Source organism: Dama dama, chromosome 13, assembly GCF_033118175.1.
Source record: "Dama dama isolate Ldn47 chromosome 13, ASM3311817v1, whole genome shotgun sequence".
NCBI lineage: Eukaryota > Metazoa > Chordata > Mammalia > Artiodactyla > Cervidae > Dama > Dama dama.
Window position 1 is genome coordinate 64,622,085 of NC_083693.1, and position 15,122 is coordinate 64,637,206.

General features: G+C 55.0%; 1 protein-coding gene across 2 annotated transcripts in view; it reads left to right on the forward strand.

Moving 5' to 3' along the window:
• RIN3 (Ras and Rab interactor 3) overlaps positions 1-15,122 on the forward strand; it is a 133,354-nt gene that overhangs the window by 96,520 nt on the left and 21,712 nt on the right. For both annotated transcript variants that reach the window (XM_061159320.1, XM_061159319.1), the window contains exons 5-7: positions 986-1,077; positions 8,332-9,903; positions 12,446-12,754. In XM_061159320.1, coding sequence (XP_061015303.1) covers positions 986-1,077; positions 8,332-9,903; positions 12,446-12,754 — 1,973 coding nt within the window. The remainder of the gene's footprint in view (positions 1-985; positions 1,078-8,331; positions 9,904-12,445; positions 12,755-15,122) is intronic.

Genomic DNA, 15,122 nt, shown 5'->3' on the forward strand with positions numbered 1-15,122 from the left:
GTCCAGAGAGGCGTGGAGGGGAGCCCCTTGCCCTGACCTTGCCTGTGTGCCTCTTCCATCTGGCTGTTCCCGGGCTGCATCCTTTACAATGAGTCAGGAAATGTAAGTGTTGTCCTGAGTCCTGTGAGCTGTTCCCAGCAAACTATCAAGCCTGAGGAAGGGGTCATGAGAACCCCTGACTTACAGCCTGTCGCTTAGAAGTACAGGTGACCTGGGACTGGGATCTGAAATGGTGGGACTTAGTCCTTAGCCTATATTAAGGACTAATAGTTAATTAGTGCCAACTCCAGGCAGTTAGTGTTAGAATTAACTTGTAGGACATCCCTTTGTTGTCCGGAGAATTGGAGGATTGTTTTAGAAAACATCCCAGAGGGGATCATAAAGGCCCTCTCTGACCTGTTTCCCCATCTGTACAATAAAGGTGGGGGGCTGTATAGGCCTCTTCAGGGGGGTCTCTGGAGCGATCCCTGAATGGGCTGCCATTCAGACCAAAGGCAGCAGATTGAGCTGGCGGACTGTGTTGTCGGGAGTTCCTGTGTGCAAGCTCGCCGGAGGATGTGCATGAGTGGTTTCGGGGGGAAGCGGGAGGTAGGGTCTGGCTGTACGTCTGCTGCACACCTTAGTGTGGAATGGCAAGGCTCGGAGGGCCGGAGGGGGTGGGTCCCTTGCCTTCCCCAGAATAGCTCCTTTAGAGGAAGCTGCATGGGCTTCCCTTCCATGCACCACCCCTCACCATGCCCAAGGAGGGTCTCAGCATCTCTGAGTCCAGTGGAGACACAGGACCGGAATCTGACCGGTTGCTCCCTCAGCCTCCTGACTCCACCCTTCGGCCCCAGGGAAGTTTCCAGTCTGTGTGGTGATTCCAGCAGCCAGCAGGGTTGCCGGGTTCCTCCTCTCCGGGCTGTGGATTGGGAGGTGGCAGGGCTGAGATTGGACACACGGAGCCCTCCCCAGACTTGACCTCTGACCCCTCGTGTCTCCGCAGAGATTTATTGCCCTTCACGCTGAGGCTGCCCCGGGCCATCCTCGAGGCCAGCAGCTCCACAGACCTCGAGATCATCTCCAACCTAGGCCTGGGTAAGTCCCCTCCGGGGTCAGAGCAGGAGACCGGGCTGTTAGGACCAGGGTTCCCGGGAGGCCTCTCAGGCTGAGCCCAAGCTGGATCCTGAGTCCCAGCTCCCACGGGACCACCCGCTCCCCTGCCCCAGGTGCCAAGCCCCCCCAGCAGGGAGATGCTCCCTCTTTTCAGAGTGGCCTGTCAGGGGGTCTCACGCACAGCCTTGCTGGGTCTGAGGGAGCAGTGGCTGGTCAGGGCCCACACAGGCTGACCTGGCGTCAGAGCGTGGCCTGCGAGAAGCCAAACCAAACACCAGGGTCCATCTCAGCATGACCGTGATCATTAACTGAAGTGTGCCCCCCCACCCCTTGGCCTGCTCCCTACCCAACCACATGCTCAGCACACCCACCCTGCCTCTTACCCTTCTGACATTTTGAGGGATTTGGGGGTGGGGGGAGTAAAAGACAAGAGTGTTTCTGATCCCAGCCCTTCTACGTAATAGTGAGAAAAGCTCACACTTCTTGGGCCCTTTCCACGGCTTCACTGAGCCAGCACCCACCTCTGACATGGCCTCACCATGGTGGCCCTTCTCTGGAAGCCCATGCTTCCCAAATCTGGGGCCACCAGGAAGCCAGGCCGGCCACCCCTGCAGGCCCCCATCCTAGGCAGAGGCCAGGTCACATTATGAACAAAGCAGTTAATGGGCCCTTATCAAGACTAAGCCACACAGGGAATATAGTCAATATTTTATAACAACTTTAATGGAGTATTATTGTCTATAAAATTTTGAATCACGATATTGTGCACCTGAAACTAATATAATATTGTAAATCAACTAAAAAAAGAAAAGTTAGACGTCCCTGCTGTTCCGGTGGTTGAGAATCCACCCGCCAATGCAGAAGACACGGGTTCAATCCCTGGTCTGGGAAGATGCCACGAGCTGGGAGGCAGCTAAGTCTATGAAACCACAACTACTGAGCCCATACTCCACAAGAGAAGCCACTGCAATGAGAAGCCCGCACACTGAAACTAGAGAAAACCCACACATAGCAACAAAGACCCAGCACCGCCAAAAATAAATTAATTAAAATTTTTTTTTAAGTCTAAACCATACCCAGGAACCTGCACTACACATGGCTGAGCCCACTGGTACGTTTTTACCGCTGCTGGTCAGATGGAAGAAAGGTCGGTGCAGCAGGCAGGACCAAGGCATAGATGAAGCCAGAGGCAGACCTGGGATCGGAGGAGACTCCCCTTGGTTCTCAGGCCAGTCACTGTCCACCACCTGGGGGGCCTCTGGACAACAGAGAAAGAGCTGCCACAAGGCAGCTCACGGTCAAAGGCCAGGAAGTAGGAGGAGTCCAGGCCCTCGGATTTCATGAGCGATAACCGTGCTCTAACCTCTTCACCTGCATTGACTCATCAGATCCCCAGACAGCCCAGTACGGCAGGTTGTAATATTGTGATGTCCGCTTTATGGCAGAGAAAACAGCCACGAGGAGCTGAGTGACACGTTGTGTCACAGGGTCCACGGAGGGCTGGGCTGTTAGGCTCCAGCCCCCACCCACTAGCTCCTGCTGCCCCGTCACTCTGTATCCAGGCTCTCCTGGGCCTGGTTGACCCAGTTTGTAAACTTCGGGGCTGGTTTGCAGTTGATGTTGGGAATAAACAGTAAGCTTGGGCCCCAGATGTTACAGTTGCTGGGCTCTTACTCTTCCAGAAGCTTGGGTGTGGGACAGGTGTGTGTGTGTGTATATGCTCAGTTGTGTCTATTTGTAACTCCGCGGCCTGTAGCCCTCCAGGCTCCTCTGTCCATGGGATTTCCCGGGCAAGAATACTGAAGTGGGTTGCCGTTTTCTTCTCCAGGGGATCTGCCCAGCCCAGGGATCGAACCCACATCTCCTGCATTGGCAGGTAGACGCTTTACTCCTGAGCCATCTGGGATGGGTGAGCGTCTGGAAACTCATACAGTCCCAGCGACACCCCTCCCGAGGGCTGAAATGGCAGAGGTGACACTCTCATTGCACTCTCTGGGTGCTGTCTTGTGTAATCCTTGCATTCCCATTTTAAAGATAGAAAATCAAGTCTTAGCACGGCCAGGGAACGTGTCCAGGATGCTCCAGGCGGCTAGGAGCATAGCTGGGAAGCGCACCGAGAGCTTTCTGACTCCCAGCACAGCGGCACTGCTGCCCCTTGGCCGTACCTTACAAACGTCTCAGTTGTTTGTGCAACGAGCAGTTGCTGGCTGACTTTGAGTTCAAGTTCAAGGGCAAGTGAGATGCATGCACTCCCTCTGGGAGGCTCACCACCTAAAGGAGGGTCGGTTTGCAGCCTCACTGCAGGTGGGTTGAGGCAGGTACCCCTGGGTTTCACTGTCCCAGGGACCCCCAGGTTTCTCTCACCTGGGGATGGGGTGTCCCTGAACCCTAGGAACAACTATGCTCCTCTAGGGAGAACCATATTCCTTTCTGGAATCGACAAGCCCTTCTATCCGGGCAAGCTTGACCTCTTGGGCAGGTTGAGGACATGAGAGGGGAGGGGCCCTCTGAGAAGCAGGTGGCAGTTCAGGTTGTGTGTCAGCGTCCGCTTCCTTGAGAAGTGGATTTAAATGAAACCCGAGGACACTGCAGCTTAGGAACCAGAGAGTTCTGATCAGGCCTGATGTCCCCAAGGGCTGAAGCATGGAAGTGAGGCTCACCAGGAGAAGTTTTTCCTGGAGCTGAGGAAGGGTTAATTTTTCTGTTCATCCCCAGAAAGGATAGAGACCCAGAGCTGAAAGGGCACGTCCCATCAGAGACCAGAAGCCTTGGCTCTGAGATGTGTGGACCGCCCCGGCCTTCACCTGCAGTAGCAATGACAAATAAGCAAAGATAAGGGCCGGACGCCCCAGGCACAGTGCCCAGCGTTTCACACATTCTAAGGAAGGCACTCTGTGGCAAAGAAGTGAAACCAACTCAAAATAGCTTAGATAAAAGGGGATTTAGTGAAAGGAGGCCAGGGAATATCCGTGATAGGAGCAGAGGGTCCGCCCAGCTTTGCAGGCAGCAGATGCTCTTCTCTGCACACAGCTCAGCCTCCTTAACCCCTGGTTCCCGCTCCCAACTCCTCCATCCTTGGGGCTCTGATGCCCATCCCCGCATACCGATCTGCTGACCTTGTCGCTGGAATAAGTTTATGAGGCATTTGTGTTTTCTGTCACTAGTGTCAGCAATGTTTCTTATTCTGGCACTCTACTCACTTTTTACAAAATGAATAGAGTGTCATAAATATCCAGATCATTGCACAAGCCTGCTGTTCAGACAGAGATGATGGTGCTGAAATGGGGTTATTGACCCACAAGCTCAGCACCATGTGATTGCCCAGAACATTTGCTCCTGAGCTGATGTAAGAAAGTCTGAACTTGGCCTTGGAAAAGCCAGCCTTTGAAAGGGTTCTGTAGGTAGAAGCTTGAGACCACAGAATTAACACAGGGAGCAGTTGACTAAACTGCATGCAGTTAATTCTTCTCAGTGCAAAAGGAATCTAGAGAAAGCAAGTTAGACTTGCAGAGGTTCTCAGACATGTTTGCAGTGTGTATATGTTTAATATTTCTAAAATATGTTTAAAAAGAGAATATGTGCTATAACTCTTTGAAGTTGGCCTGTAACTTGCTTTTGCCTTTACGCTATACAATGAGAACTTTCCTAGTTGTCAAACATTCATTGGAAAGTCTATTTTGAATGACTGTCTTCACAGCCCACCTTTGGGATGTCACAGAAACATTCACCCACTGATCTCATCAGACTTTCTAGCAGTTTCCATGGCATCTGGAACACTTGGCTGCCTTTACTCATGCCCTCTTTGTTCCGCTGGTAGCCTGGGGTTCCTCAATTGTGAAACCTCTGTTGCGTTTGTCCTCAAGGTCTACAACCCAGCACCTGGCCTGGCCAAGGTCCTCTGAGGACTGTAGGCATGGACAGCTGGCAGGGGGCATCTCCAGGTGAGATACAGGAGGCCACAGGGCCGGCAGAACGTCACACAGTCTGAGGGTGGCACACAGGCAGAGAGGGCACAGGCCCTTAGGGGAACTGCGGCCGCTGAGCGGAGGTTGGCCCGGTGCCGCTAGGCGCAGACGCCCACAGCCGCACCAACCACTATGATTGCATGACAGCGTTCCACTTCTCCCCTGGCCTTGGCATTCTGCAGAAAAAGTTACCTACTTCCTTTTTTCAAAAAAAAAAAAAGCATGAAGACCTGAGTTCCCTAATAGGCCCCCAGACCCCAGGGCGCCGCTCCTTGGGTCCCAGCTTCCCCCACCTTTCAGAGTGGCCTTGACTTTGAGGCCTCTGCCCTGCGGGGTATAACCACCAGGCCTATCTTAGGGGCAGGGGAGCAGTTCCTAGTCACCCAGCCTCTGGACCTATTTCCCTGAACCCTGCTGTCTCTTCCACTCTTGTAAGAATGCAGATCTGAGTGGTGGAAAATGTGTTCTTTTTTTCTATGTGATGCCCCCCACCCCTGCTGTCCTGAGGTGAGCAGTCTGACGTAGTCCATCACTTACAGAGCTCTTTGCCCTCCTTTTTGCCTTTCACCTCTCATGTTCTCACTTCTTTACTTCTTGTCTTTAGACACCCTCCCAGGCCCAGGATGAAACCAGAGGACAGGCCTAGGGTTGGTCTGTCTCATCAGTGTGCACCAGGGCTGGGGAGCCAGGGGAGTGTAGATATGGCCTGAAAGTATCAGGAAAAGCTCCACCAAACTGGTGACATTTGACCTGGGTCTTGAAGGTTGAGTAGGAATTTGCCAGGTGGAGAGGGTGGGAAAAACATTCCAAGCAGAGGGAACATTAGCCAAGACCCAAAGGTGGGGCGGTCCATGGCCTGTTCAGGAAGGAGTGAGCAGCAGGGAGGCTGGGGAGGAGACTCAGTAGGTGATGCTGGAAAGGTGTAGAGGGTCAGATCCCACAGGGGATAAATGCCAGGCTAAAAGTTCAAAAGTGATTCTGAACAAATAGCAATCAAGGGTCTACGATATGCCCAGCATAGAGCCACCAGGAGCAGAATGGATTGGAGGCAGAGTGGGGACACGGAGGCAGGCTATGGCCGTGATCTGGGTGAGCAGTAATGGGAGTGTCCAGGCACAGGCGGGCAGTTCTGTTGACTGCCTGCCCCGTGACTTGCACTTTCTCCCAAAGGAAGGGTCTTTCGGGAACTTGGAGGCGAGCCTTGGGAGCCTCAGCTCACCTATGGGGCTGCTGCCCAGTCCCTTCATCAGTCTGGCTGCCTGCTTGCTCCTTGCTAGGAAACAAAGTACCCAGGAGAATGGACAGGTCATGGAGGGGTCAGTAGCTGCCCAAGAAAGCAAAGCCCAAGGCACAGGCGGCCTTGAGAAACAGCCCTCCCCCGCCTCCCCCAGAGATGGTGGAAGAGCCTGAAGACACACCCTCCCATGCAGGGCCCCCCACGTCCTCAGGGAGTGACTGGCAGGGGTGCACATTGGAAAGTCACATGAAAGTTTGTCATCTTTGATACAGTGGAGACAGCTGGCCGCAGCACTTCCAGACCTGGGGTCTCTGCCCACGAAGGGGCTGTACCATGAGCCCCGCTCTGCTCTTCTGCAATGGCCCCACCCCAGAGGGATGCACACGGCACTGTCTCAGCTTCTCAGCAGCCCTGCTGTCCTGGAATTACACACTGCTCACCTTGATCGGGTTTCTGACCTCCTTGGCCAGCAAGCTGGTGAACACCCACACCCCTGAGCGTGCCCATCCCTTGGGATGAACACACACGCACCCACGGCTGCCCTCGGCCATCTTGCAATGTCTCCTTTATTCCAGTGTCAAGAACCTGTTGTGTTTGTACCCTGACCCCACCCCTCACTCAGGCCAGGAGAGCAACAGGGATGGGAAGTGTCGCAAGTTCCTATGAAGGGCGGCCACGCATGTAACACATCGGCCAGCACCCGGCCTTCAGAACTAGTGCGACCTAGTTCAAACCCCAGCTCCTTCATTCCCCAACCTGGTGACCTTTCGTCTCTCTGGGTCTCTTATCTTCATTTGTCGCATGGGGACAACCTGAGGACTTACACCCGAGGCCTGTGGTCAGAAACCCTGAGACAGTCCCTGTAGAGCAAGCAGCCCACACACCCAGGACCCAGCACATGTTTGTTCCTGGTACTGTCTTTGATGCTATTTTTGGTAATTTACTTACTGATGACTCCTTCCCGGAGGTAAACAGCCTTGGGTGAGAGACTGGAGACCTGGCCTCATTAACAAGGAAATGGCACTATCAATCTCTAAAATTAACAGCTTGGACAAGACGTGGGTTCCCTATTCCTCTCCAGTTAGAAGGGACTGCTTGAATGAGTTCGCAGTGACCTGCCAGCCCTCTGACCTTGTTCTCAAAATGTGCTCCTGGGGCCCTTCTTGGAGCATCCTGAGCTTTCACCTGGTTCTCCAGAGGGCTTGATACCGAAAGGTCGGGACCTCCTGTGATCTCGTCAACCCCCGACTTGGAAATCCCGTACCCCTTACCCAGAACAAGCCTGGCTCTGACCATCAGTACCTGGAGAGGGAAAGGCCTGCTCTGGTGGCCTCAGCCATGGGCTAAGTCAGGAGAAAGGCGTGTGCTGGGCCTCAGCAGTGTGGGAGCTCAAGCTTTCCGAGCTGAGGGCAAGAGGGCATTTTCCTGCTTTAGCCCTGAGATCGACCAGAGGCGGAATCATTTTGCAGCGGGCAGGCGATCCCCCTCTTGGAGGGTCAGGTCTGAGCTCACTGGCCACCATCCATAGTTCATTCTTCCTGCTGTGACAACTGCAGTGGCCAAGAACAGGCCCAGAGTCCCTTCTCTGTCGGGACCCCATTCTAGATTGAGGCCTAGAAAGGTCTGGAGACTTGCCTCAGAGCCCCCGACTGGTCAGCAACGGGAGCTCTGGGCTTCGTCCACTCCATGCCCACACGAGCCGGCACCCCAGATCATGGGTGCCCCTCTGGCGGCTCTCACATGCCAGGGGACAGGACCCAGGCGCGGAGCCTGTCACCGGCGCGGTCCTGGCCCCACCCCGGCACCGCAGGGGAGGACAGCGTGGGGCTTCCCCCTCCCAAGGCAGGAAGTGGTGGGAGAGGTTTAAAACAGTCCAGGAGGGGAAAACAACCTTTGAGCTGGTGAAGCAAACACCTCGCCACCGGGCCCTCCCTCGGCCCTGCCCCCACGCAGCCCGCAAACACCACCCGGTCCGGTCCACGCAGGGGCCCGGCTTCAGGGACTGACCGCCTCTCCCTCTCTCCTCTCGGACAGGCTTCTGGGACTCCTCGCTGAACCCCCGGCGAGGAGGTGGGAGTCCAGCAGAAGCCCCAAGAGACCCAGCCCCCGGAGCGCCCCCTGCCTCCAGCCTCAAGTCCACCGCCCATCCCGAAAACTGCTCGTGTGAAATCGAGCTGTCCATAGGAAACGGCCGCCTGTGGTTTGTGAATCCGATTTTCATCGAGGACTGTGGCCGTGCCCCGCCGGCCGACCAGCCCCCCGCTGGAAGCTGCCCCTCGCGCCCGGTGCCCCCCACCTCTGACGCTACCTCACCCACCTCCCGGTGGGCCCCCCGCCGTCCGGCGCCCCCTCCCCCGCCACTCCCCCTGCACCCTCCGGGCTTCAGCCGGCCTCCTCCCGCTGCTCCTCCCGCCCCGGCCAGTCCTTTGCCCAGTTCTCCCCCGGCGGCGGCTCTCCAGCCTCCAGAGGCTCTTCCGCCCTCACCCCCAGCATCCGCCCCCCACTTGGCACCCCATGCCCCAGGCCCCCCAGAGCTTCCAAGCCAGCCACCCATGACAGCCTGTGAGAGGCTCCCACGCCCCCTCGCAGGCCTGGACCCTCTCAGGGAGGAAGAGATGAAGCCGGGGGCAGCCGCCAGCCCCTTGCAAGCCCCCGCCCCCCCAGTGCCCACGAAGAAGAGCCTCCCCACGGTTCCCCCCAGGCGCCGCATCTCCGAGAAGGTCTCCCTGGAGGACCAGAGCGCAGGGAAGCCGGACAGGGGGGCAGCCGCAGAGGGGGGCCCGGGGGGTCCTTCCAGGGCATCACCACTCCGCCTTCCTCCCCAGCGGACCTCAGACAGCCCCGGGGACAGGCCTCCGAGAACCACAGAGCCAGGCCAGGAAACATCAGCCCAAGCCAGTAACCCAGGCAGCGCGCCAGAGCCTCTGAGGAAGATCCGACAAGCCCCAGTCCCGCCTCCCAGGAAGAAACGGGTCTCCCGGCAGCTGGCCTCGGTCCTCCCAACTCCCCTGGAGACCGCTGAGCTCTCCGCAGCAGGGGAGGCCGCGGAGAAGCCCACGCCTGGTCCCCCCGGAGAGATCCAAGGTCCTGCCTCCCCCGCTGGGGGTAATCAGAGCCCGCGTGCCCGGGCAGGGGCCCGACCCCAGAGCGCTCCAGAGTTCAAGGGCTCCCTGGCCTCCCTCTCGGACAGCTTGGGTGTGCCCGCCTCGGCTGCTGACCAGGACTCGTACTCGACCAGCAGCACGGAGGAGGAGCTGGAGCAGTTCAGCAGCCCCGGCATGAAGAAGAAGCCGTCCATGATCCTGGGCAAGGCACGTCACCGCCTGAGCTTCGCAAGCTTCAGCAGTGTCTTCAATGCCTTCCTGTCCAACAACCGCAAGCTGTACAAGAAGGTGGTGGAGCTGGCCCAGGACAAGGGCTCCTACTTCGGCAGCCTGGTTCAGGACTACAAAGTGTACAGCCTGGAGATGATGTCCCACCAGACCTCCAGCACCGAGATGCTGCAGGAGATCCGCACCATGATGACCCAGCTCAAGAGCTACCTGCTGCAGAGCACCGAGCTGAAGGCCTTGGTGGACCCCACCCTGCACTCCGAGGAGGAGCTAGGTCGGTCCGCGTCCAGGGCAGGGGCCGGGAGCGGGCGGGAGCCAGGGACGACCCCAGACAGGCTGCCCTTTCCTTGAATAACCCCTCTGCTGTTCTGCCTCTTCCTTCGGAATTCAGCCCATGGGCCCAGTTAGACGGCAGAACCTCAACCACCTGAGAGTGGGCCGGCCCCCTCCTTTAGGATGCTCCTGGTTTCATTAGGGAGACAAATCGCTAGGAGCGATTAGCGGCATAAGCAGCAGTAATATGTGTGGCTACTGAGGGCCAGAGGCAGTCTCTGCAGGAGACCTGGTGGCTTCAGAGATGAGGACACCTGAGAGGGCATGGACCCTCTTGTTTTATAGATTAAGGGGAAGGCCCTGGAAAGGGAAAGCACTTGGCTGAGGTCACACAGGAGCCAGGAGCAGTGGGGAAGCTGACCACAGGTCCCTGCCTCTGAGTCACCACACCTCCAGCTGCAGAGGCTCTGAGGACTTGGAAGGACAGACAGGAGAGGGGTGAGGGAGGCTAGGGGAGTCGTGTGTTCTCCTGTGGGAGAGGCTGGAGAAGCAAAGGGGAAGAGGGAGGCTGTAGGATGAGGACCGAGACAGCCAGGACCCGCCCCAGGCCCAGACGTGGGCCAGCTTTAGGCGTGCATGGCAGGGTTACCTGGCCTCTGCTGAAACTCAGCTGTGGGGACATGGGCTCCTCCCTCACTCCCAGAGATAAGGCAGCCCAGGTGTCTCTCTACAGGGATAGGACTTGGGACCTCTGCTACCAGGGCCAATAGCCGAGACCCTCCCCTCCACCCACCCCAGGAATTGAGTAGAGCCAAAAAGACTTCCCAAGAATATTTCACTACTGTCAATCAAAGCTGAGCATTGCCTTGGTATCAAGTTGACCTGGGTTCAAATCCTTGCTCAGCCCCCAACTAACTGTGACCTGCATCAGCAGAGCCTAAGTTGATCCATCTGTTGAGTGAAAATTATGACATGTATGTTGCAGAGTGCTGTGAGATCAGAGATGACTAATTCTCACTCTGCTAGCTGATCAGGATGCCTCTTAGATAAGATAGCATTTGAACAGAGAAGGAATAAGCCATGCAAATAGCTATGTGTGTTCCTCCAGGCAAAGGGAATAGCAGGTGCAAAGGCCCTGAGGTAGGAGCAAACCTGGCAGGTTGGCAGAATAGCAGGAGGGCCAGGCTGGCTGGAGCAGCATGAACACGGGGAGCAGACAAGGTCATGAGTGAGTGGGGTCACAGGGTCAGATCACAGAGGGGCTTGTGGGCCATGGGAAAGGCTTTGGCTTCTTTTGTGCATGAAAGAAAGAAAGAAAGAAAGTGAAGTCGTGTCCAACTCTTTGCAGCCCATGGACTGTAGCCTACCAGGCTCCTCCGTCCATGGGTTTCTCCAGACAAGAATACTAGAGTGGGTTGCCATTTCCTTCTCCAGGGGATCTTCCCAACCCAGGGATCGAACCCGGGTTTCCCGCATTGCAGGCAGATGCTTTAACCTCTGAGCCACCAGGGAGTGGGGCACAGGAATATCATGATCAAACACAGCAGAGCACGATTATGCTGGTTGCTATGTTGCTGCTGCTGCTGCTGCTAAGTCGCGTCAGTCGTGTCCGACTCTGTGCGACCCCATAGACGGCAGCCTTCCAGGCTCCGCCATCCCTGGGATTTTCCAGGCAAGAACACTGGAGTGGGTTGCCATTGCCTTCTCCGTTGCTATGTCGAGTAAAGGACTAAAAGAAGCCAGGGCAGGAGGCTATTGACATGTCAGGTAAGAGATGATGACGGCCCAGGTCCAGGTGGTAGCCACGCAAATGATGAGGAATCAGGTTTTGGCTATACTGTATTTTTAAGACTAGAGGCAAATGGATCTGGTAATTGAAAAATACATATTAAGAATAACTCTACTGGGACTTCTTTGGCAGTCCAGGGGTTAAGACTCCACACTTCCACTGCAAGGGGCACAGGTTTGATTTGTGGTTGGAAAATAAAGATCCCAACTTTGTGGTACAACCAAATAATAATAATAATTGTGTGTATATATATATATATATAATATATTTAATTTTAAAAAAAGAGTAACTCTTTTTTTAAATGTTAAACATTTACTACATTTGACATTTTTTATTTTTTTTATTTATTTTTTTTTACATTTGATATTTTTTAAATGTCAAACATTTACTGGGCCCTTAGGCCCTCCAGGTACAGTTGCACAGGTTGTAGACTGCACAACTCCCATGTGAATAGGACCCTTTCAGATTATATACTAATAGGCAGCCCTTTCAGAGTTAAATCTGTGCCAGGCCCTGTGAAAAGCATTAGGATACCACGTATGGGTCCCAGAGGGCTCCTATGCCCTTAGCATTGTGCCTTTCTGTACTATACAGTCTCACCTGGCAGAACTGTGAGCCAAACCTGCCAGGGCGGTGAGTATGCCCTTCCAGGGACCAGGGATGGGGAAGCCACGCTGTTGGGCAACAAGACCTGGGGGCGGGATCCCTGCCGCTGGTTTCCTCATCCCACCCTCTGGCTCTCACCCACCTATAGAAGCCATTGTGGAGTCTGCCTTGTACAAGTGTGTCCTGAAGCCCCTGAAGGAAGCCATCTACTCATGCCTGCATGAGATCCACAGCAAGGACGGCTCGCTGCAGCAGCTCAAGGATAACCAGCTGGTTATCCTGGCCACCACTACCACTGACCTGGGCGTGACCACCAGCGTGCCGGAGGTGCCCGTCATGGAGAAGATCCTACAGAAGTTCTCCAGCATGCACAAGGCCTACTCGCCCGAGAAGAAGATCTCCATCCTGCTCAAGACCTGTAAGCTCATCTACGACTCCATGGCCCTCGGCAACCCAGGTAGGTGGGCAGCCGGGAGGGGCCCCGGGCTGCATGTTCTCTCTGGGTCCCTGGACCAGCAATGCTGTGTGAGGCTGTGACCCCTTCCCCTCAAGAACTCCAGAGCCATTGAGAGGCATGGGAGAAGCCTTCCCAGATTCAGAGATCTGTTAGGGTGGGAGTAGGCATGGCAGGCGTGGAACTTCTTGGCACCTCTTGTGCTCCCTGGGGTCTGGGAGGAGGACCGTGATTGGCAGCCACACTGGAAGCAGGCAAGGAAGCCAGCCCACACTGTGCCTCCGTATGGATTAGGGAAAGGCACTACCTTTGTTTCCTAGGGCTGCCGTGACACAGTTCCACACACTAGTAACTTAAACAACAGAAGTGTGTTGGCCCACAGTTCTGGCGACTGGCATTTTGAGATCAAGGTATCAGCAGGGCCCTACTCCCTCTAAAGGCTGTGGGAAGGACATGTTCCAAGCCTCTCCTCTAGCTTCTGGGAGTTCTTGGCTTGTGGCAGCATCACTCCAGCCTTTGCATGGTATGCTGTCTGTGTGTGTGTCTGTGTCCAAATTTCCCCTTTTTATAAAGATGTCAGTCATGCTGGATTAGGGGCCCACCCTCCTCCAGGATGACCTCATCTTAACTAATTAGATCTGCAAAGACCTAATATCCAAATAAGGTCCCCTACACTGAGGCCTAGGTCTGCAACATACGGATTTTGAAAGAATACAGTTCAGCTCTTAATGGCCACAGAAATCAGTTACAGAAGTCAGCTGGGCATTTACGCTGATCTGGTCAGGTGCACTTGAGCTTGGTTGGGCTGGCTTGAGGGTCCGTGTGAGGGGTCACTTGAAGGCTGGGTGGGCTAAGATGGTCCTGCTTATAGGTTGGGTGGTTGATTGGTTGTTGACCGGTCTGGAAAGGGGGTGACTGGGCCACGTGTTTCTAATTCTGCAGCAGGTTAGCCCAAGCTTGTGCCCACGGTGGTAGCTGGGATCCAAGTGGGCAAGTGCAGCCTGCAAAGTCTCTCGGCCTGGACTTGAACAAGCACAGTGCCACGGTGAACCATTTCACTGACTCACTGAGTCACAAGACTAGCCCAGATTTAAAGGGTGAGGAACTAGACTTCGCTTCATGCTGAGAAGACCTGCAAAGGAACAAAGCAAGGGGTCCATATGTAGAGAAGGGAATCACTGGGATCACTTTTAATCAATTTACCACAGCACTGCTCCAGGAAGACAAGGACAGGCATCACTGCACCGTGGTGCATACCTTAGTGAACAGAATGTTGGCTGCATTTCATCCCCTGATTACCCCTTCAGCTGGATGTCCTTGTACAGTATGCAACTTGTGTAACTGTACATGACAGCCATGGAAAGGGAGAATGGAAGGATTGTTACCTCTATAGCCATACAGATGGGTTCAAATTCCTGATCTGTCACTTACTACCCGTGTGACCTTGAATGATTTACTTAACTCCTTTATAGGACCCAGTTCCCTCTTCTCTGGAAGCTGTTTTACAAAGAGGTGAAACTCAGACCCTGACATTTCAGAAGCCACACTTGGTCACTTGTAAATATTAGAAATAATAGCATGTGTAAAATGTCAGCCTGCCACACATGATGCCTAGCGGTCTTGCCCAATGATGGCTGTTTGAAGGGAGGGGTTATGCATCTGTCTTGGAGAAGGGCAGGCCAGTTTGGCCACAGACCAAATGAAAGTGTGTGTGTGAGATTGGGGTATGGTGCAAGGTTATGTCAGTGCTCTGAGCCTCAGCTTCCCCCGTGTTAAATGGGCCCAACTACACCCACCTTATGGGGGTGTTGTGGGAGTTAGATGAGCCTGCAGTTTGCATGCAGCCCAGTGGCTGGCACTTGCCAAGGACAATTCCCTATCTCCCCACCTCCACTCCCCCACCCTCCGCCCCATCTGAGCTTCTCGTTTGGGCAGCCATTCTCCCTGCCGTGCGGGGGCTTGGGGCAAAGTCAGGGCCAAGGGCTCTAGAGACCCTGGGATGTTATCAAGGAGGCAGCTTTGGGCCTGTAAAGGGCAGCTGCATCCTCAGCAAGTCCCCCATTGACTCAGAAACCTTTAGCTTGAACACCCAGTGTCTTGGCAGTGACTTCAAACACCATGAGTTTTGCTGAGAGTGAATTTACTTACTGAAAACTTAGCAGCGAGCAGGGAATGGGGGAGGGAAAAGCTAAATGTGAGGAAGAAGAAGAAGGTCCTTGTCCTTGGCCCTTGCTGGCAGGGGTGGAGCTGGGGTTGCAGGGAGACAGGAATATCCCTGCTGATTGAGAAGCCAGCTCCAGGCAGAAATTCAGGGCGGGTTCATGGCTCCGTGTGAAGATTTCCCACCAGAAACAGCTCCACCGGGAGCAGA